Source organism: Anticarsia gemmatalis, chromosome 18 (genome assembly GCF_050436995.1).
Source record: "Anticarsia gemmatalis isolate Benzon Research Colony breed Stoneville strain chromosome 18, ilAntGemm2 primary, whole genome shotgun sequence".
NCBI lineage: Eukaryota > Metazoa > Arthropoda > Insecta > Lepidoptera > Erebidae > Anticarsia > Anticarsia gemmatalis.
The window spans coordinates 759,887-785,013 of record NC_134762.1 but is presented as its reverse complement, the minus strand read 5'-3'; the positions used below and the strand labels follow the sequence as shown (position 1 = coordinate 785,013).

The 25,127-nt window shown below is 35.1% G+C and overlaps 1 protein-coding gene across 2 annotated transcripts in view; it reads left to right on the top strand.

The window, feature by feature from the left end:
* The window catches only part of ldd (lipid droplet defective), a 91,316-nt gene that overhangs the window by 21,630 nt on the left and 44,559 nt on the right, over positions 1-25,127 (top strand). For both annotated transcript variants that reach the window (XM_076125798.1, XM_076125797.1), the window contains exons 2-6: positions 17,495-17,591; positions 22,892-22,982; positions 23,378-23,507; positions 23,983-24,122; positions 24,387-24,514. In XM_076125798.1, coding sequence (XP_075981913.1) covers positions 17,526-17,591; positions 22,892-22,982; positions 23,378-23,507; positions 23,983-24,122; positions 24,387-24,514 — 555 coding nt within the window. In that variant the 5' untranslated portion in view covers positions 17,495-17,525. The remainder of the gene's footprint in view (positions 1-17,494; positions 17,592-22,891; positions 22,983-23,377; positions 23,508-23,982; positions 24,123-24,386; positions 24,515-25,127) is intronic.

Below are 25,127 nucleotides of genomic sequence, written 5' to 3'. Positions count from 1 at the left end.
TGATTGTTTTGTGATTATAGTATAAAACAACAGATATTTTGATTTATTCATTCATAAACAAAAGTTTTCGAAATGTAATTGTTTGTGTTCGTGAGTGTACATAATAGGTACAGTCAGCCTCAAACATCGCTTGTGTATTCTGATTACCAAAAGTCCCCAATAACATAATTTAAGATCGAATTAATCCTGACGTTACAAAAGTCGCTGAACATTAGTTTATTTATACGTATACCAAAAATTAAGGAAAAAAAATATTCTATTGGCACGCCCTGTCTTGTAGACTTATTAAAATGGCGTTTGAATAAATGTGAAGTCCCAGACTAGAAATCTGTGGATTTCCTTCACAGTAGACTCAAGGCCTAGACCCACTCCAATCAGGGAGAACACCAGACAACATTTTGAAGCAATTTTCCTTTACTCACAAAAGTTTTGTATTAACTCATGTGCCTGACTGTACAAAATATGCACGTGTGACTAATATACACAAAGTTATGCACGTGCTTAAGCAACTATAATAACGCTGACGTCAATCTGATGAATCTGAGAACAGAAACAAAAAATACACAATGAGTGACATTCCATTTTAATTTCGAGTCTCAAGAATGTCTGATACTGTCTGAATGATGACAGAATATTAAATCAGCTTTTGCAAAAGGGTAAAGTTGTGTTTGGCTTATTTTGGTATATGTTAGAAACATTTACATGTCGTAAGTTACTGTTAATAAATCACTTTGGCAAAGTTACTTTTTTTAGTAAGTGCTATCGGCAAATCTGCCTGTTATAGTCTGTATCTCTTTCATACTTATTACGTTATTTTTCTTACTTTATGATTATCAACCCTTTTTTGTTTCACTAATGGCTGTGAGTTTTTTGCTAGGTCATAAGGCCCTACCCCCTTTCCGAGCTAGTGGTAGATTCAGTAATTGTAACGACTATCATAAGTGACAATATTTGACCTAAATGAATAAAGATTTGATTTTGATTCATAGCTGGATGTGCAGTGCTATGAGGAAAGAGATACGTTTAATACCATACGCAAGCTATGTAAGAGACTGCATACTTTCGAGATCTGTAAAGAACTATTAGGTATGCAATGGTTTTCTCAAAATATTTTTGTCTTCATGTAGAATTAACTCACATGTGACATCTTAACATATTAATTCTAATGATATACATACAATCTTTCAATAATATATTATTATCTTATATAATTTAAATAAGTGTTAAACTAATCGGTAGTTTAACAATTGGAATTTCGACAGATATCAAATAAATTTTTGACCTACCTACTTACTTCTTCCTATACTCCTCATTTTATCCACTAGATAGTCAATCCATAAGTGTTGAAACAACATTTCTTCAGACGGATTGTCCCAGTGACTTACTTCAACTTTGTTCATCTCTTTCTAACCGACTACTGATCATATCTTGCATCCTTGTCACACAAGTTATATTAAATGATTAGCATCAAAATAACTGGTCGTGACGTAATTTTCGTAAATTTAAAACCTTGACCTCTATTATATTATCGGTTACAATATAGAGAGGGCGTTGTTGTCGAATTTTATGTTAATTTTTATGGTGTGAAAATAAATGGCCATAGACCTGTCAATATAGATTTGAATTTATTAAAGCTTTTATGTTTTTGTTGAACATTTGAATTGCGCAATACTTATCATGCTATTAGGTACGGTCGTAGAAAGAGTAACAGTGTGGTGGTCGCCACGCCACGCCACTACCAGTGCAGGAGATCTTGAGTTCCATTCCCACACGGATCAAATATTTGTGCGCTCCACAGATAGTTGCTTTAGGTCTAGGTTGTACTTTCTGTCCGTAGTTTGTATGTTTGTTACAGTCCCCGCGACATTACAAGACCCACGTAATAGAGCTCGAGCCTTAAAAAAAACACAGAGACACCTTCCCCAAGAGCTACTATACGGTCACCCATCAAAATACAATACGCGACAAAGTTCACTTTCCCCACTGAACGTTGACCGGTGCTCAACTAGCTATACTTACTAGCAACAAAGGCTTTTATCAAGTTAAAGTTCATTGCACCGGAGCGACGCTATTTATATGCAGTACCGGTCCTCAGTGCACTGTTACTACTTTGTGTCTATTTAGTGCACTGATTTCTGAGAATTGGGCTTTCTTTAGTGGTCAATTGTGACTATAGACCACTATCATCTGTCTTTAGGATAACTAGTAGCTAACTGGGTCCTACCCCCGGTTTCTGAGGTACATTTAGCGATAGTTTATCTTTTAATCAATAGTGTTGAAACTCATTGAATAGATAAACCACTGCTTAATGTACCTCAGAAATCGGGGCTAAGTCACTGTAGACTACTTTGAGTAATAAAAAATTGACAGTATAGTCTTTTTCTTCCAACGATGTTGTAGTCGGCTTCCAGCCTCACAAGATGCAGCTGGGTACCAGTATTTTACTTGGAGCGACTGCCTATCGGACCTATACAACCGAGTCCTGGGTTAAACACGATACCCCTCGGTAAGACTGGTAGTCAGACTTTTAAGCTTCTGTCTACTGTTAACGACTGTCAAAAATTGTTGAAAATGACAGCAGGAACTCACAATTTAACGTCCCCTCCGAAACACGGCAGAACTCAGAATGTATAATATGGTCACCCATCCACAGAACAATGGAATACTTGCCAATTTACTGCTTTAGGAGGAAAGGGTAGACCTTAAGATTAAATTCGGAGGCTAGGTTACAGATTTTTTTCAGAATATAATGCCTGTCAGCGTTTAAAAAGACAACTAAGGGTCTTACAAAGAATCAACATGGTTGAAATGTCCGCGGGTTGCAAAATCTATTAAGAAATACCTATAAACTATCAAGATACTGTACCTATACATCTGCTTCAAGTATTTTCCTGTATAATATATAGTACTCTTAGCAATGTATGCAATATTTTATCTAATAATTATCTCCACATCTTAGTATACAAGGAAAATAATTTAAATAACAGCAAGAGCATTTTAATTTAATAAAGTAATAGATATTATGAACATTGATCTTGAGGTACAAAGTGACTCGAGTCGCTGATAGAATTTGCCGTAATAAATCTTATTGAAAAAAACATATACTTAAGGTATAATCAATTACTATTCCACTAACGAGCACTGATTTGAGAGTAATAAATATGAATAAACTTAGGGTAAAGGAGCTCGTGGCTAAACAACAGCCGCGCGGATCGATCTTTCAGGTTAAGCGACGCTTACTGAGGCTGTTCTGTAGATGGGTGACCATATGATATGTATAGGAGTTTCTCCGTGTTTCGGAAGGCACGGTAATGATAGGTCTCGGCTGTCAGTCACAAAGACCTTTGACAGTCGTTAACAGCAGTCAGAAGTTTGAGTCTGACAAGCAGTCTTACCGAAGGGTATCGTATTATAACCCAGGTAACTGAGTTGTGGAGGTCAGATAGGCAGTCGCTTCATGAAAAATACTGGAAGCCGACTTCATCATACTTGAAAGAAAGGTAGGGTTGATGATGAAGTGTGAATACTAGCAGCCGCCCGCAACTTCATCCGGGTGGACTTTAGTATTCCCGTTTCCGACCTTATTTGACCTTGCGTGAGTGGTAGTATTATATTAATATTCAAAAAATATGCTGAACATACGAATTTAAAACCTTTTTGAGTAATCCTCAAATCACAATAATTAACACGAACAATGCGAAAATTCATTTACATTTGACTAAATATTCCCACATTCGTAATATTTCCGTAAACTAATTACCTGAGCCTCAAGGCTGGGCCTTGGTTCTCAAACAACTGTCCGAGAACATCGAAATCGGTCGTTCGTTTCTTGAGATGAGTGCGTAAAGACAAACAAACTGTCACTTGCTTTTGTTGTTGAAAGGTCACTGTGACATAAACGGATAGATGTAGTTTCGTTATGTACAGTCGAGCGCTAATGTGTTACATGTTATATAATAATAAACCTATGTAGATGTTTCCTTTTGTTACTATATTTAGAAATAGATCATTTATATTTATTAGAATTACACATACTACGCATAAAGCAACACGACATGTGCTTATAATCTAGATTTTCACTTTCAGGGAAATTAGGAAATTTCGGGTATGCGCAGGTCTAAAAAAACTTTTTAGCTCAATAATATTTTTGTCTTTCTTTTAAGAATTTCTGAATATTAAATATTAAATATTAAATAAATATTATTGGACAACTCACACACGGTCATTTGATTCCAAACTAAGCAGAGCTTGTACTATGGTAACCAAATAACTGATAAACATACTTATATACTTCTAAATACATACTTATATAGATACATTAACATCCAGGCTCGGAACAAATACTCGTGCTCATCACACAAAGATTTGTCCCGGGTGGGATTCGAACCCACCACACGCGGCGCTACGGTTGTTGCGGCGAGGTGACCGCTTAAACCACTGCGCCAAACGTGCAGTTAATATAGTTATCAAGTATAATTAAAATAAGTGAATTCATGTAAAATGTATGACATGTAATAATCCAATGTTTTCTACCGAAACACATATTATATTAACAAACATTATAGTTCATTGTTCATAAGATTACTTGATAAAATTGTACAAAAATATTTTTTGCAAAGAATATTTATTTCAATGCAAATACTATTAGCGGACATGTCCAGTAAGTTTTTAATTAATGTTTTTTTTTGCATTTCTCAACATCACATATAAAACAGAAGAAAAGCGGCGTAAATAATAAAAAAATAATTTCGTTTCTCCTGAAATTCTTCCCTGCTCCACATTTTCATGGGAGTAGAACACACTACACTCAGAAGCAACGCAGTAGATTAATCATTCACCAATTGCACCACACATGTGTTGTATCTATTCCATTATATATAAAACTAGCTGACCCGCGCATCTTCGCTTGCGTCACATAAGAGAGACATAATTTTCCCCGTTTTTGTAACATTTTTCACTGGTACTCTGCTCCTATTGGTTGAAGCGTGATGATATATAGCCTATAGCCTTCCTCGATAAATGGGCTATCTAACACTGAAAGAATTTTTCAAATCGGACCAGTAGCTTCTGACATTAGCGCGTTCAAACGAACAAACAAACAATCAAACAAAAAAACAAACTCTTCGGCTTTATAATATTAGTATAGATACTACGTTGTAGGTATATAAGACGTACATACGACGATAGACGTACACATGCAGTGGTGACAATTCCACGAAATATCAGCAGTCAGTAAACAGCTATTGATATAACGAACACGATACCTTAACTCAAGTTCCAATCAATTGTTTCCAGTCAAACAATCAGTTATGTAACACATTTCCAATAATCTAACTTTAGTAAGAACAGGTAGAAAATAGATAAGATATAGCCTATAGGTCCCCAAAGAAAGCGATATAGCCCTATAGTCGGCTCTCTCGGCTCTCTCTCTCTCTCTCTCCATACCGCCCATGGGTCCAAAGACAAATTGTATAAATTACAAATATATAAAAATTTCTGTAACTAGGTATTACGCAATGGGATTAGTAGTTAAATATGGGTTTGGATGCTCTATTTCTATATATTACTGGAGCCTATTACACGAATTATAAAAGAACACTTACTAATAATTTATAAATAAATACAGATAAATCTTATGACGCGAAAGGTTTAAAAACATAAGAAAACAACGGACTCTGTATGTATAACCAGACCCGAAACAACTTTGTGGATAACATTTTTTTAGTTCCAAGTACACATTTCGGTTCGATTCCTACACAGATCTTATGATTGTGAACATTTTCAATAAGTCTTTAATACAAGTATTAGTAACTTCGATATCATAATTCGAGTATTGATGTTTAAGCAAATACGTACTTATATAAATTAAACAGTTTCAAGTAGAATTATAATAAAACAATTTACTATTATATTTTTAAATACAGTTTTACAGCCCGTACATTGTTAGGGTCGAATCACATCATGCTTATGACTACTTATACTATAACTTATGACCAATTTAACGAAACGAGGGTAAGAAAACCGTTTGTTATTGAATTCTGAAAGCCTCTTTGTGTTCCTTAGTGAATGTTATTGTTCACAAATGACCGGGGCTACCCGTTCCCTATGCTGTTCCCCGGACATGATTTATTTGATTTAATACTTTATCAAAATCTGCTCTGGTTGAATATTTGTTATTATGTTAGTAGCTCAAATAAAGACATGATTCACAAAGTAACAGTTAGGAAGGTACAGTATACCTTTAATTCGGACATGGAATTGGATACATTTTCAACATAACCATGAATTACAAGTTTTTTTTTACATAAAAAGTCTCACAAAAACTTATACATTACAACATTAATGTACAGAAAAAGGTGATCAAACAACGTGTTAAACTATTACAAGCAGAATCTGAAAACAATACAAAAAACATCCATCTAATAATATCATTATTTCTCTAAACACTTCTGTAACCGCCTCTCCGTTTAGAATGCATATTATCTAGAATTACCGGCGATTACACATAATGACTGTTTTGTCATATAAAAAACAATTCTGGAATATTCCTTCCAACTTCTTCATAATTAATACATAGGCAAAAAGGCGTGGTTTCCTTGAAAACGGTTGTGTTTTTTGCACAAAATCTTACGCAAAATTATTGTGCATTTCCGTGTGTAAGGACTCAATATACAATTAAGTTGTTAGATAATTATGTGAATGTAATTAGTTACAATTACTTTGTTTAGAAATAGTTAATTTTATACAAGTATACATTGTTTTTTAAACTGTTAGGCTCATTTTTTTATTTATAATTATTGAAAAGAGACAATTAAATAGAGTGATTCAAATTGGGATTAGTAAACTAACTGTAGTTTTTCCAAAGCTAAAATATTCTTAACTTTAGCCAGAAAATTAAGACGTGGTCAGTTAATCAGCAGACACAATAAATTAAAATATGAAAAAGATTACTGGTGGCAAAATTGTCCGATAAATAATCGGTTGATTATCCCACTTCAAAAACGACTTCAAACCTATTAATAAATAGCACATATAATTAATAGTTAGTAATAGTTAGTATATAATATAATTAATATTAAATCTTTATTAGTTTTCACTTTTTACTTTTAAAGTCGGTATTATTGAACGTATTTATTTTCATTCTCTATTTAAACTTTACCTAATCTTTACTTGTGTCATCGGAAAACTAAATAAATGTCATGATATTATATGCAGATGCATAATTAAATAGTTGGAATAGTCTAGATCTTATGCATTACGAGAATAATACCTAAGAATGTAGGATGATGTCGTGCGTTTTATATTATGTAACATACATAACTACTATGTACAGTGAGTAACGTCAGTTGATAGGTAAGTGTTGAACCATATAAGACTACTAGGCCTTATTTATACCCTTTTTACTATAAGAATAGGTTTAACCCACTGATTACACCACAAAAAAATGAATAAAAAAATAAACCAATATATATAATGTCCAACTGCTGGGCAAGGGTCTCCTTCTGGAGTGAGGGAGGGCCTTGAGTCCATCACACTGACCAAGGACGCCTTGGGGATGCACAACAAATACCTAAATTATTTAAAAGGCATATAAAGTTGCAATAAATATCATGTCTTATCTAATATTTTAAAAGTGGTTTTGTTACTTTATTAATCACAAAAAATGAGGATTTAGTTTAAATTTGGCACACACTTTACATCTAGTCTGTAATCTAGATTAATTATGTAATATTATGACACTTTATATTTCAAAATCATTCTACGCGAACGAATTCGCCGACAAAAACTAAGTAGAAACTTACTAATTCTATAATTAACCTACCCATATACTTCCCATTAGTTAAAACCATATGACATAATACCGAAAAACATCTATTTTCGTATATTTATAACTGTTCCACTATTGTATTTCCTCAATAGTTAAAGGTCGTTTGTAACTAGTTGACACGTAACGAGTCTGTATACGTCATCTGTGACGTTTAAACGATCAACCAATCAGAAGCCTTTGTTTTTTGTAGACACTTTAGTTGCGCAAGAGTATGTAACACTGTGTTATAGAGTGTCTTAAGTTTGATTACCAGATTGAACTGTGTCAGTCAGTTTCTGATACGGCTTCCATGACGCAGTGGTTTAGATCGCCACGCCGCTACCATTACCTCGGGAGGTCGTGGGTTCGATTTCTACACGGCAGTACACGGGACAATTACTTGTGCGATCCACAAGTAAATTGTTCGGGTCTGGTTGTACTTTGTGTCCATTGCTTGTATGTTTGTCAAAGTCCCAGCGACACAAGAGCAATTCTTAGTACGGGAGTTATCTAAAAGAAGATCACTTCCACGCTATGAATTACTTTTGTGAAAACCTTTACCAAATTACAAACAATGTACAGTAATTAAAACCTGATCTTGATCACACAAATATTTGTTCCGTGTGGACAGTTTATTCTAATCAATAAGTATATTTATATACCTTATATAAAATACTAGCTGACCCGCGCAACTTCGCTTGCGTCTCATACGAGAATCGTAATTTTCCCCGTTTTTGTAACATTTTTCACTGGTACTCTTTTCCTATTGGTCGTAGCGTGATGATATATAGCCTATAGCCTTCCTAGATAAATGGGCTATCTAACAGTGAAAGAATTTTTCAAATCGGACCAGCAGTTCCTGAGATTAGCGCGTTCAAACAAACAAACAAACAAACTCTTCAGCTTTATAATATTAGTATAGATAAGTAAATAAGTAAATAAGTAGTAAGTATTATAAGTAATAAGTATGTAAGTATAGATTAAAACACGTATGTAGGTACACTACACGTACTCTATTTACGACCGTAACGAATATTTTTTATTCTTATAAATCAATCTATGGGTTACTAAAACATAAACATGTTCAATGTCCAACGTTTTTATCATACCATAAACAAAAACTGTCGGTCAGTTGATAAAAAGTTAACGTATCATAAATTAAGAACTTACTGGAATCAAATAAAAACATATAGCCATAAACACGATGAAATCTTTGGAACATATTTATAGTCCTACAACTTATTAAAGAGTTTTAGCATGAACGATTTATGCATAAATACATCCATGAAATCATGGTAGGCAGACTCCAAAAAACGCCATTTCATCGAACCTTACAAACATAAATTTCCTGCTTTGACATCCATACATCTTGTCACTTACTTACATAAACTGCGGTTAGCGCAGTGGTTAAAGTGATCACCCCGCCGCAATAACCGTAGCGCCGCGTGTGGTGGGTTCCAATCCCACCCGGGACCAATAATTGTGTGATGAGCACCAGTATTAGTTCTGAGCCTGGATATTAATTTATCTATATAAGTATGTATTGAGAAGTATATAAGTATGCTTATCAGTTATTTGGTTACCATAGTACAAGCTCTGCTTAGTTTGGAATCAGATGACCGTGTGTGAGTTGTTCAAAATATTTATTTATTTATTCACTTATCTAGGCTAAAATAATTCTAAGTATTAAAAATAAAGTAGCTTTATCGAACAGGCCACCGTAAGTACAAGCCTGCGGGTCATTGATATCCAACATTTTGAATTTTGTGTATCTAAGATCGCCGCGAGCCTTGCAAGCTCTCTACTAAGTTGTTGGACTATAGTTTATTTGTGTAAGGAACTTAAATTCTTAGTATTGGAAGGTTAAAATCTCGGTTCGACTTCCAATAATGATCTTGGAATAAGATGCGGACTACCTATGTATTCAGTTATAATGACGTTGATGCTGCGCTGTACGCTTATTAATCGTCATCTCTGATGATACTGTAGTATGAATGATGTTTATTCGATTTACTCTTATAAATAACAAGCCCTTTTAGTTTAGGATAAGGTTTTAAATCACTAATTCCTACAGCTAATCGTTTCCATTTTCTATAGGTACAGGTCATTCATATACACAGACAGACAGACACGTCAAACTTATAATACCCCTCCTTTTCCGTCGGGGGTTAAAAACAAGGGAAGCTGTGATGAATACATAAGTCGCCGCTAATAGTTTAACATATCGCTTCATTTTCATGGTAAGTAGTAGCACAGTGACCTATATGTTCAAGGTGATACATAAAATACTCACAATCAGTATATGGAAGTTGTTTATTTATTTTATTGATGATACTTTAACAGCCGGTTCAGTTCAAACTGGTTTTAAAGCAATTAAAGGCTTTGAAGCCTCGTAATCGGCTTCCGTTTGCATTTGAATTGTTTTTGAAGTGTATTTTTACATTTATTTCAAGCAAAGGCACATAGCTACTTGCGTTTACGGGTCGGAAAACGATCTGTAGGTTAAGCAACTCTTGGCGCAGGCATTCCATAGATGGGTGACCGTATAGTGGTATTTGAACTAGGCGCCACCGTGCTTCGGAAGGCACGTAAAAAGTCGGTAAAAAATTAAGGTAACAGTCGTTAAGCCACGTAAGGCCTTCGGGCGGCTTGAACAACTTTGACATTAGGTTGACCACTAACCATACGACAAAAAGAAGATGAAGGCGCGGTCATTCTATAGATGTCTTTATATCCTTTAAAGAATATTATTACTTTATAAAAATACATTCTATTTTAAGTTTAAATTACTCACACTATCATTTTAAAAGTTAATAATTTACCGATGAGCAATATAAAATGTGTTGAAATCTTGTCAAAGATAACCTTTTCGTTTGTGGGTTGGGAAGTCCAAAGAATGCTAAGAGGTAATCCTTTAAAATCTACAAAAAACCCATCTATACTCACTAATACTATAAAGCTGAAGAGTTTGTTTGTTTGTACGCGCTAATCTCAGGACCTACGGGTCCGATTTGAAAAAATATTTTAGTGTTAGATAGCCCATTTATTGAGGAAGGCTTTAGGCTATATAACTTCACGCTACGGCCATTAAGAGCTAAGTAGCAACGAAAAATGTTACAAAAACGGGGAAAATTCTCTCTTATGTGACGCAAGCGAAGTTGCGCGGGTCAGCCAGTTAATCATATAAAGAGATTTTGTTTGCTTGTTTTTTAGAACGCGCTAATCTAAGTAACTACAGAGCCGAATTGAAGCCATCTTTCTAGTACTTTACTTCTACGAAAATTAGTTTTTTTGTTTAGTAGTCCATTTATTTAGGAAATCAGGCTATATAACATCACGCTATAATTAACAGAAGCGGAACAGCTAAAAAAAATCCGGGAAAGCTTAATTTCACGAGAACAACGTTGTTAGCCACTAGTTATTTTATAACTATAAATGTAGGAGAATTCATTCCAATGTCGTTATTATGAAGTGAAGCACAAAAAATAGGAATTATAATGGAATCGTGAAGACACGCGATAGACTGGGTCATGGTACTTATCGGGGTTACTTCATTAATTAATTAGCAAAGACAACATTGCCTTGCAATAGTCTAGAACTAAACAATACTCTGTTAGGCCTTTTTAAAATAATGCGATACTAAAAAGAGTTTCTTGTCAGCTGTTCATCTTGGTCTACCGAAGATTTATTAAATTCATTACATAATAGTTTATAAATTTGCCGTATAAAAAATGTTAACACATTTTTTTTTGGAAAATGTTTACCATCCGCTATGATAGTTTTAGGATAACGATAACAGCTTAAAGCTATGAATCAGCTAGATCAATGATAGAGCAAAGTGTAGAGGAAGGCTGAACCCACCGCTAAACAAATCGTTTACTGGCCCGAATCGAAAAATTCTTTCAGTGTTAGATAGCCCATTTATCGAGGAAGGCTATAGGTTATTACATTTATATCATCACGCTACGACCAATAGGAGCAGAGTACCAGTAAAAAATGTAACAAAAACGGGGAAAATTTTGACCCATTCTATGCGGCGCAAGCGAAGTTGCGCGGGTCAGCTAGTTAAAAATAATTTGCTTTTCACTGGGCTTATAAAAAAGACTACAGTTTTTTTTTTATTGCTTATAGTAATAAACGCGATAAAAAGTCATTTTTACTTTTGTTTTTAAAGCAACCAAATAGGAAAAAGTCTATTTTTAAAACTTACATCGGTAAACGTGTGTGAGGTAAAACATAAGGCGGTGTACCTGATCAGTTCAATAAAAGGTATCTTTGTCTGTTGTCAATGTATATAGGACTTATATTATAATAGCTCCTATTATAGTAAGACAATGATGTCAAACTGGTATTTCTGTTATGTAATGATGTCATCAACTCATTAATGATTGAATAATTAACGGAAACTTGTTATAAATATGTACGTTTGGAGTATTTCGTTATTAATGATATATTTCTGCCTATATTTCTTAAACTCAGTCTAAACATCTGTCACTTAATTATAGTTGATTCAGATCTATTTTACACTAATAATTGTGCCATTTTTTTTAGATCTAGACTAGATATGTATCACTCAATTGTAGTAGACGAAGATCTTTTAAGATAATCCACATTACTATCTCATTCATTATATTATTTATTGAGGGCATGCAAAGTCCCCAACCCACTTGGCCAGCGTGGTGGACTTAAGGCCTAATCCCTCCCTCATTACGGGAGGAGACCCTTGCCCAGCAGTGGAACATTAATGGGTTAAATTTATTTATTTATTTACTATCTCATTCTAAACCATACCTACACAACTAGCAGTTAATTTCGAGAACAGAAAAAAACCCAACGACTCCACGTGTCAATAAAGTACAAAACAATATCTCCGAGCATTCTAATTATATGAGATGTGATAGAAAAAACGCCTGTTTCCTGTGAAAAATAAAAATCATGGCTCACACAGTAATCAGAAGAGTTATTCGGTTGTAAAATTATAGGCCGACGTCATACCGCGTGCTAGAGTCTAAGTATAACTTAATTTGTGCGGTTTGAAGGCCCTGGATGACAGGATGTCGCCAATTGATATTTTGATGATACTTTGTTGCTGCGATAGTATCGAGTTATCGATCAAACGTCAGTTTTGACATTTGATGTTTTATCATTTTTGCGCTAGAAAAGTTTTTTTTTTTTTCTAATAACACATATCTGTCCCACTGCAGGGCAAGGGTCTTCTGCCAAACGAGGGGGAGGGGTTAGGCCTTGAGTCCACCACGCTGGCCAAGTGCGGGTTGGGAACTTTGCATGCCCTCAATAAATGAATTAAACAAATTTTAGGCATGCAAGGTTTCCTCACGATGTTTTCCTTCACCGTTAGAGCAAGTGATAATTATTTCTAATACACACATAACTTCGAAAAGTCATTGGTGTGTTGCCTCGGATTCGAACCTGCGACCACTTGCGTGGGAGGTGCCAACTTAAACCACTCGGCTATCACTGCTTCCATTATTAAAAAAATATGCACAGGGCTTTTGTGTCTCAGGTAACTTGAAAACGAGTATGATGTATTTATTTTGTTAAGTTTGTTTGTCCAGCTAGATTCAACCCTACCTACAGGGCTACCGCTAAAACTACTGGCTAGTATGTTGTGCAACTAAAACAGTCTGAGCTATATAATAAGTAGGGTATAATCGAATCATGATTTATTTACATCGTGTTTGCATCAATGACGCGCGGAGCAAGTGTTAAAAATAACACAATTTTATTCTTATTTTGGACTTAACCTTTAATTAGAATATTCGAGGAGCTGGCAAAATCTGTTCAAACAGATACGTCATGATATTATGCAATATGATTTACATTAAATCTACTCGTATAAATACATACACACATTCTCACATGCATACAAAAAATCTCTCCATTTTCCTATCAACCAACCAAGGTTTAGACAAAGAGCCAAATTTTTTATGAAGCTTTTTAATTGTGAAGTATTCACAAACATGTATCTAGTTTCGGATAGTTAGGTTCACAATAATTTACTACCAAATAAAGCATACGCCGAATAAATTTGTGTAATAGTATATAGCAATAAGAGGCTGCTAGCGAAAGTCTAAAACAAAAAATAACTCAGACACAAAATTATTTGGCACGTACAAGGTACATACCAACATGTTTTGCATTTCAAACATTTTTTTCATCATAATCGAGTGTTATTCTAAACTTGTAAGGTAGTTTAAGAGTCTCAAGTCTTCCGCACTAATGTCACGATATTTTACTAAGAATGCAATTTATTTTGTTGTCCTTCGCTTTTAGCAAATTGGTGGTTTTGTCGTAACGCTGTCTATCTGCCGAGTTTAGTGATAATTTAGCTGAGTTTGGGTTATTTTAACTGCCACTTTAAACTTTGTTTGGCGCAGTGGTTAACGTGTTCACCTCGTCGCAATAACCGTACCGCCGGATGTGGTTCGAATCCCACCCGGGACAAATATTTGTATTCTAAAGAACTCTGCGTTGCCTTGGGTACGAATTACGTCCACTTGCGTGGAAAGCACAACTCAAACTACTCAGCTATCACTGCTCTGAAAAAATTGTCCTACCGAAATACAAATAATTGTATGTTTTTTATTTATTAAAAAAGACAACTCCCGCACTAAGAAGTGTTCTTGTGTCGCAGGGACTAACATACAGACAACGGACACAAAGTACAATCAGACCCGAAAGAATTATTTGTGGATTGCACAAATAATCCGTGTGGGAATCGAACACACGCCCGAGGCAATGTAAGCGGCGTGGCGACCACTGCGCCATGGAGCCAGTCAGTTATCTGCAACTAATACAAATAAAGCAGTCAAATATATATTTTGTTATGTGTCTGGTCACGTCTGTCTCATAATACGATAGCACTTCTACTTACTATCACGTATTATACATACATACATACAAATATATTTTAATTTGTGATTCTTAACGCGTGTTCAGCGTATTACCTTTTATGAATGTATATGATTAGTAATTGGACTGCTTAAGTTGCATGGGTATAAATGAGGCTTATTATCAATTTAGGAGTTTTATACAACGAGTAGCGGCCGCCCGTGATTTCGTCAGCGTAGACTTTATTTTTCTCGTTTCACATCATTTTTTATTCTCATCTCATCTTTCACTTAAAGTTCTTATCCCTTTTTACCCCCGTCGGGGGGAATTACCCAAGATCTTCTCTTAGTGCTCCTCTACACTTCTAAAGGAATCTTCATATCAAATTTCAACTTTCTACGCTTAGTTTTTTCAGTTGTGCGTTGTTCGCACTTTATTTGAAAGGCATATGTTATAAGGGAATAAGCTCGCCCCCTATAACACGGGACGAATATTATTATTGGTGTATTTACCGCACCGTACCTCGCGTGCGCACCTCCGCTTACACTTGAGTCTAAAAGGCGTGATGTATATTTGAAACCTAAATTAACTACCTTATAAACACAATAAAGCTATATTATTACACAAATGATGAGTTATATTACAAGACAAACTATGCTATCTATTGACATACAACTCGTATAACATGAAGGTTATGGTAGCAATTAGGTTTTTCTCTCAGTTATTTCGCACTTTAGACCCGAATTAACTGATATAAACATGAGATAGGTTTAACATTAATCAAAATAACGCTTGTTAGTTTCATGTCAGTTTTTTAAGAGATGGTTATCTTTAGAAAAAAATCGGCATATCCTGCGCTAAGAATAAAACTGTTCTTTTTGCGAAAACTTTGTTCATAAATATGAATAATAATAGAATCTAGAAAGAAAATGATGGGATCCGAATTCTGGGAGTGGCCTTTTTCTTAAGTTTTTTTTAAGGACAACTCCCTCACTATGAGTTACTTTTGTGTCACGGGGACTTAAACAAACATACAAACAACTTACACAAATCACAATAAGACCCGAAACAATAATTTGTGGATCGCACAAATAATTGTTCCGTGAGGGAATCGAACCTATGACCTCCCGACGCAATGGTAGCGGCGTGGCGACCCTTACCACTGCTCCCACTCCTGCCACTTTCATGATCTTAAAATATTATACCCCTCTATGATTATATTATATTATATTCTCCCTATAAAAACACAAATCAAAACGCTATCAAGACCTCTACTAAATTCATATTTCTTATAAGTTCTGAAACAATATCTTGTCGTCGTAACCTTCATACAATGTATAATCAGTGGCTCGCGTGGCCGCATCCTGTCGTTGCGTTCTGCGGACGTCACTCTGATTATACACAATATACACCGCTGTGCTAATCGATACAGGCAGGGTACGTCTTCATGCAAACACTTGTTTACTATATACTTGAGACCATAGAATTGTTAGAAGGTAAAAGAAACACGATTGTCCTTTCTTTGAGTGCCTGAGTGCCCGCCTGTGAAAGCTATGTTACTAAATTTTTCAGCAATCAAGAACAATATAAGTCGGGCTAAATGTCGAAATAAATAAGATAACCTAATTTCGTTTATCCCGCGAAAAACTTGTTTTTTTTTTGCTTATACAAGAAAAGATAGCTGACAGCAGGCTGCACTAATCTGTCACTATCGAATTCAATTGATCAAAGGACATTTTGCTTATATTGATCTTTATTTGTTCCATACTCTGATCTCTTACTTGCGGCGTACTATGATACTGATAAGCTCTTATTCTACAAACAACTAGTTAAGGTAAAGTCGACTTTCAACAAAGAAAATTAGAAAAGACTTTGAGTCAAAATCTTAACACTAAGCTAGGTAAATCAAAACCAAATTATTGTCAAATGTTGACAATTACAACAGTCGTTACAATTACTGAATCTACCACCAGCTCGAAAAGGGGGAAGAGCCTTATGAAGAGCTAGCAACTCTAGCAAGAAACTAACGACCACCATGTTTAGTCGCCGAGCGTTTAACAGTGTGATTGATACAATAATTGATCATGCGAGGAGCTGCCAACAATCAGCAAGAAACAAATATTATTATTTAAATTTGTGTAAAGAACTGATGATTCATCAATAGACTTCTATTTGTCGAAATGTAAATCACGTTTTCCTAACACTTGTCAAATAAGCATGATAAACCACACATATTATTGTGTGAGCAAACAAAATACATCAAACACAGCGCGAATCGCTTAATTTATGCCGACTTCCTAAATGTATTGTGATCGTGTGAATTTTTGTATGTTTGTATGGTGATTTGTAGTCGTTACGCATTTGTATGTATGTATGTATGTGTGTTTGTAGGTATGGCCCGGAACAAGCTTATTATCGTTGTTTTCGCGACGGATGTGTTTTGTACATTTTGTCCAACTAATAGAAAATTATTGTCGTATTGTCGTGTTGCTTAATAAGGTGTATAGATTATGTTTATGTTTTACCCACTTTTATAGCGTCAGGTTTGTATATTTGTAAGCATAGCTAGAGGTGTATGAGAGACACTAATGTTTTGCTTATTGTTGGACGGTTAATAAACAATTCAAACCTGTGTTTCATAGGGCCCATTCCTGACTCATTTTTGTAACAAAGTCAACTTTTTTGTTACTGTTAAATACTTTTTGCTAATGTTTGTAGATAGAAGTTGATTATTTTGCTTAGGTATTTCGAAAGAAAGGAATTTAGAATATTAATCTGCATCTATGTTAACTTTAAAAAAATTAAAGAATCTTATTGGTGTTTGTATTGTTTCAGGAATGTCGCGGGGCGGAGTGACGAGTGCACTATGGAAGGCGGGCGGCAGCTGCGCTTGCTGCTGTGGAAGGACTACCTCATACGGAAGAGGAAAGTGGTATGTACCTCTTTAGTAGTCTTTACTTAAACTATTGCTGTTTGTGTAAATAACGTACTCCCAGGCGTAAATAGGAATCTGCTATAAAAGTAGTGTTAAAGATTCGATTCACTAGGTTTTTGTTTCATGTTTTTAATATCAAAATCAAAATCAAAATCAAATCATTTATTCATATAGGTCAAATGTTGACACTTATGATAGTCAATGATACAGAGAGTGAATTTACCGCCAGTTCGGAAGGTAGGGCCAATGAGAAGAGCTGGCAAGAAACTCCAGGCCACTCTTTTTAATCGCCAATTAATTTTAACAATCTTTCTATTAGGTATAAATTTTTGATGATGTAAGGAGCTGCTACCAACACTACCGAACACACATAGGTATAATATAAATAAATTAAATCAATATAAAGGTGCTAATAACATAACAAGTGTATTGGAAGCATGATGGGAGCATCTACCTAGATCATGATAGTATTGCAGTCATAAGAGGCATCTCAAGAGCATACTATGGCACAAGGAATTATTAGATTAATACTTATTTACTTAAAAAAAAAAAATTTGGCAAATTCACCACAACCAGGACGACCAGTCACCCCAAGCAGCACCCGTTCACGAGTATGACGCATGGACCAGCCATCACCCCCTTCGCACATATTAGAGGGAAGGGGGTGACCCGGCACACGACGCCGCCGCAAGCAATGACATTTTAGTGAGCATGACGAACCTTGGCATGTGGGAGCCCACCATATCTATCAAGAAAAGAAAACGAGTGCCACTGAGGCTCGTGTGATACCTCTCTGTTACAGAGTTAAAATACTACTGATTAATATTTATACAATGCAAAGATGAATATATACATATATAGATATTTAATCTTGATTTGTGTAGAACGCGCAACTAATCCCATGATTTCTTGTCCATTATATAATCGTCGATCTTATAATAACCCCTTTTAATAAGATGATCTTTAACAACTAATTTGAATTTTTGTTGGGGTAGATCCATAACACTGCTGGGAAGTTTGTTGTACAACCGAACACCAAGACCTGCAAATGAGTTGTGTACTTTTTGCAATCTATTGCAGGGACCTACTAATTTATGCTTATTTCTGGTATTAATGTTATGCATGTCACTATTCTTAGTAAACGAATTTATGTTTTGTTTGACGAACATCAAATTCGCAAAAATATACTGTGATGCCACCGTCAGTATACCTATTTTCCCAAATACCTCCCGCAGAGAGTCCCGCGCTCCTAAGCCGTAAATAGCGCGAATTGCTCTTTTTTGAATAACGAAAATTGTGTCTATATCAGCAGCTCGGCCCCAAAGTAGAATACCGTAGGACAAAACGCTGTGAAAATAACCAAAGTAAACCAGTCTTGCCGCATCTACACCCGCAAACTGTCTTACTTTTCTTATCGCATAGGCTGCGGAGCTGAGCCTGCCCGCGAGCTTTGTTATTTGGGTGCCCCATTGAAGCTTATTATCTAAGTCTACACCTAGGAAGGTTGCGGAGTTGACCATGTCTAACACCTCACCATTTAGAACTACATTCGTACCTAGATTCCTAGCGTTGGGCATGGTAAACCTAATGCATTTCGTTTTCTTAGAATTTAACAATAAATTGTTGGCTGTAAACCAATCGAGAACCTGTGTAAGAGCACCATTTACATCGTCAAAATCAGTTTTCTTACGATCTACTTTAAATATAAGCGACGTATCATCAGCAAATAGTACGATATCACACAGATCCTGCACCTGATGTGGCAAATCATTAATATATACCAGAAAAAGAAAAGGACCAAGGATAGAGCCCTGCGGTACCCCTAAACTAACTGCAGATCCAGTGGATCTTGACCCATTGATATCTGTATACTGTACTCTCTCAGACAAGTAGGATGCAAGTAGGTCAAGTGCCACATCCCCAATCCCATAGAATTTAAGTTTATATAAAAGAGTATTGTGGTCAACACAATCAAACGCTTTGGAGAGATCGCAGAATACCCCAATAGCATCCTGCGACGCTTCCCAAGCATCGAAAATATGCCTAATAAGTGTGACCCCTGCATCGATGGTAGATCGACCCTTTGTAAAGCCAAACTGTTTGCTGTGGAGTAAATTATACAAACTGAAATGGCTCTCTAATTGCTCTAATATAGCCCTTTCAAATATTTTACTGAGAGCAGGCAAGATGGATATTGGCCTAAAGTTACTGGGCTCACTTTTGCATCCGTTTTTAAACAAGGGAATTATCTTACTGTGCTTCATTAAATTAGGAAACACACCTACATCTACACATCGATTAAAAGTTGCAGCTAAATGAGGCGCTATCTCAGCGATAATACTCTCAAGTAACTTTACAGAAATTCCCCACAAGTCCGCTGTATTTTTTGAATTAAGCGACTTGAATACTCTGATTATGTCAGAGGGGTTTATATGCTTAAAATAAAATGAGACATTGCACTGACCCACATTGCTCCTAAGTAATGATCCTGCTTTAGCGGTTGAGGAATTTAAGGAACTAGTCGTAATGACTGGTATGTCAGAAAAATAATTGTTAAATGTTTGAGCTACGCCTAGGCTATCTGTAATAACCCGATTGTTAACATTTAATTCGAAGTCGTGATCAGGTGGTGACGATCTTCCTGTTTCATTGTTGATAATATTCCAAGTTGTTTTTATTTTATTGTTGGAATTTTTGATCTTGTTGCTTAAGTACAAAGACTTAGCAGCGGCACAAGATTTTTTAAAGATTTTAGAGTAATTCCTAACATATTCAAGAAAACCTGGATTGAAATTATATTGTTTCATGGCATACAGCTCATACATCCTAGCTCTACTTTTGTAAATTCCTACGGTCGCCCAATCGCAGAATTTCAGTTTTGTATTTTCCTTTGTAATAGTTTTTTCCTTAAAAACCGTATTAAATTCAGACTCAATAACATTAAACAAGGATTTATAGAGAACCTCTGGGTCATCCTGAGTAATATTGATGTTGGAAATCTTGGCGGCTACCTCTTGATTAAATAATGCCAAGCGGTTGTGGGTAATAGGTCTAAAAGTTATCGTGTTAGATTTGATAACGTTCTTCCTAGAGAAGACGGCGTTCAGTCCACAGTGGTCTGACGTTAAATCGTTGACTATGACCCTGTCTAGACATACGCAGTTGCTAAACATATTGTCCAAGCATGTGGCCGAATGTTCGGTAATTCTAGTTGGATTATTAAAGAGATGTTTAAGATTAAATGATTTAAAGAGAGAAATCAGTCTGGTGGTAGTGTTGGACTGCTCCAATATGTTTACATTAAAATCACCACAGACAACCACATACTTGTTACTAACACTCAAACGCTTTAATATATCTTCCACTATCGCTTCAAACAAACTGAAGTCACTCATTGGTGGACGGTATATACATGCTATAATATGCTGCTCGAGTTCTACACAAGATACTTCGGCAGTACGTTCTACTGACAAGCTAACTATATCCTTACGTTCTTTGCATTTTAAATTGTTGCTAACTAAGATCATTGACCCTCCATGTATAGCCTTCTTCCTACTGAATGCACTTATCATGGAATAATATTGATTATTTAATATTAATTGGTGCGACAGCAACCAATGTTCCGTGACACAAAATACGTGTGTGTCATGTTTTTTCAAAAATAATTCTATCTCTAATTCTTTGCCGGATAAACCTTGTATATTTTGGTGTACTACGTTCAGAAAACCTGCCTGTTTATCCGTTGTCTTGCTTAAGCGTTTAAATTATTGTTGTTCTTTGTTACATTATGCGTAACTGTGTCCTTACAAACTAAATTATCAATAATATTAATCACAGTATTGTTAGTAAAACGACTAGACAATACTGTTCCGTCCTTAAACCTAGGCTGTGTTATATCTTCTATAACTAAGTTAATATTATATGCTAACAGAGTAGCAATTAAATGTCGATTTTTGTAAGAAAGGAACATTCTTTCTTTTGTTAAATAAAAAGTACTAATAAATTTATTAGTATCAAAAAACAATAGTCTATCACTATGATGACTTGTTATCAAATGTAAGATAGCATTCAACTTGTGAATTTGTCGGTTCTCATTCTCAGATAGTGAGTCAGAGTAGGGGAATGCACATATTATTATTTTTCCTAAATTCATTTCTAATAAACTACTTATGCTATGAATAATGTCAGACTTTCTTAAACCTAAGCTATTGCCAATCATAAGAACAATTGGAATGTCTTTATCTAAATTCATTGTTTGGATTTTCTCCACTATTCTGCCTAACTTGAGGTTTTGGTAGCAGTGGTTGGTCACTTTGAAGTTCACATTGTTATTTATAAGTGAACCAAAACCTAAACCTATCCTATCTGAGAACATTAATGCTCTGTTTTCCTTAAAACTGTCCTGAGTTGAGCTTACACTAATTTTATATTTTGGTGATGCACTGCTAGTGGTATGGTGAGACTGCTTTATACAGGTCAGAGATTCTAATTCACTAGAAAGTGAAATGGCCTGAGAGCATTTTGGACATTGAGAACTACTGTACAAAGATAATACACGTTCTAAATTTTCCTTACCAACTTTGGCAATCTCATCATATTTGAGTATGTAGTCCCTAGTGTCCTGTTCATATTCTAAGCTCATTTGAGATAGTCTATCCTGTAAAGTGGTGATTTTAGCCTTTAAGTCCAGAGTGTGCTTTTCATACAACACCTTGGTTGAAATCAATTGTTCGCTACAGGTGTCTAATTCTACTAGTAAATCCCTATGTTCTGCCACTAATTTATTGTTATTATTTTTCAATAATTTAATTTTATTGTACCTACTGAGATTAAATTCGATCTTTTTTATCATGTTTATTTAATGTGTTATATACCAAAAAAATAGAATAAATTGGTAGACAAGATATTATTATAGGTACTTTATTTTTATACTATTTTACGTGTGTTGGTTCATCGACATCTTTAATTGACAAAATATGAAATCGACATCTTTAATTTTAAAAAAATAGTAAACTTATTTGACGTCACCTTAATTTTACGTGAGAATAACCGAACTAAATTGTTTCTTTACATTCTGTACTTGTACTATTCAAAACGGAAAAAAGAAAAATAAATAATATTCGTACTTACGCCTTTCTTGCACTGGGGTAGCGAATCAACATGCAACATGATTTAAATCGGGTCATAGAATATAAAAAAAATGAAAAGCAAGTGAGGGTAGACGTAGAAATTCACAGAGCGTTGTAGATGTTTGTACGTGTTGCTTATGATTTAGTAACTAATTTGTTTTGTTTCAGATAACATTAGCCGGAGTGATATGGGCATCAGCAGTTATATTTAGTTTACACATAGTCAGAGTTAATGTAGACAATGAAGTGTATCCCACATGTAAGTAATAACAATTTATTTTATCTGCCTACAAAGAATTAAATGGAAATTAAATTGTGAAGTACCTACTGTAGACCCACTGGTTTGTACCAATGGTGGGTCCATGGTATCGTACCATAGTCCTAAGGTACATATTTTTATGATACTTAATATTACATAATATCATTGTAAGTACCTTCATGAAAGTGTATATTCATTTTATATCAGAAAATATTTGTACATGTTTTGAGGTTACTTTTCAGGAGCTATAATAGACAAAAAAATACTTTTATATAGTCGTCCGTCGACACCTTTGCATTCGAGATTCATAACCCAAGTAGTTATCATTTGAATGTATCTACGTACTATATTTTTAGCAGATAAACATGATGAATGATAGAATCTTTTTTGTCCAGGTGGTTTCCCGGCTCGAGCGCTGCCGAGCGCGGGTATGCTGCCGTTCATGCAGTCTTTTATGTGCACCATCAACAATGAGTGTTCGCCTCTCGATCAGTACGACGAGATACCTTCATATGAAAATTCCAAGTAAGTATTCAACTACTAAGTCCTCATATTTTCGACTGTCTAACCCCCGGTTTCTTAGTACATCTAGCGGCAGTTTATCTACTCAATAGCGTTTGTATTTTTCGTATGAGTTTTACCGCTATTGAATAGATAAACTACCGCTAAATGTACCTCAGAAACTGGGGGTTAGTCCGTTTGATGCTCCCAATTTTATATTCATCATGAAATTCGCAGTTGTTATGTTTCAGTAAATTCATTCAGATGTCTTTTATGTCTATATTTTCTGCTTTCGATAAAACTGATCGCCATGGTCAGAGCAGGGGTATTTTTTTTACTTTCTAAAAATAATGATGTCAACATCTAAATTATTTGAATATTTAACTGAGTAGAGTACCTTATAATGTCATAAGTAGTTCTTCTTATTAACCTTATTATACAAATTATAAGAATATGTATTAAAACCTGCCGTGGAATTTAACTTAACTTGTTATCCCAGGTTAACACAGCTCACACGTCGGCTAGGTCCGATACTGAACGAGTCAACATTAGACGTGGCGTCGTCAGTACCTGATGCTCTCAAGCTTCTAGCCACGCTCGCTGACGTGGTGGACGAGCCTGCCTTCGTTGAGATCAGTAGTGAGTATAGCTACATATTTCAATCTTGTAAAACTAAGTAAAATTTTGTAAAAATGTTTTTTTTAAACCAATGCGACTGCCTGCCTGCGTAATAGACCAGCACAGACCGTCAGGTCATCAGTGTTTCTTTTTATATTTGCCTGAAATCTTTAACATTGACTGTTTCCCTGCTGATATCCTACCTACAAAGTTAAGTCTACAGAGAAAAGGCCAGGAATTTGAGGCATTTTCACTTTAAAAAAATGATAATATCCTTTTTTTCAGAAAATGGTCTTCACGTGAAAGACTTGTTCACAAAACCGTCAAGAGCGAAACGTTACATCGCAGACAACTTGGAACTAGACAACAGTGTTACAGACAGCGTGATGGAGGCTGAAATAGGCTTTCAAGGAGTAAGTTCATAGAATCCTTGTTTTACAATTGTTGAATAGAAATTGCACAGAAATTGAAACCTGATATTTCCTTTCATCTTTCATCAGCATCTTTCAGTACTTTCCAAGGTAGTATGATTTGGCAATAATTATGATCATGAAATCTACCTGACGTGTTTAACTATTTTAGATTTGTGGTCTTAGTTTTGATCGACAGGTCCCTGGACGAATTGACCTGAACAAAATAGCAGGTTATTTTAAGTTAGCTATCACTAGAAGTCATGTTATATTTAATTAAACATCATCTGGTTATATATTTTTTAATTAAATAATTTTCTCTGATGTTGAAAACTTGTCTTAATTAACAGATTGTCAATTTTCTTTTGTCATTTCATCAAGTCCTAGAATAACAATAGGTATTGTTGTATTTAATTACTTTATTGGTCTTGAGATAGGTCGTTGTTTTAATACTTCAAGGTGTCCTGTAAATCTTCTTAATGTTCAGTAGCAAAAACTTAATAATTTGAAATACGCTGAAAATTGTGGAAGTTTCATAAACTGGATTTTTTGTTAGCTATTCATTGTATTAAATTCTAACCCCCGGTACTGAGGTTCATTTAGCGGTAGTTTATCT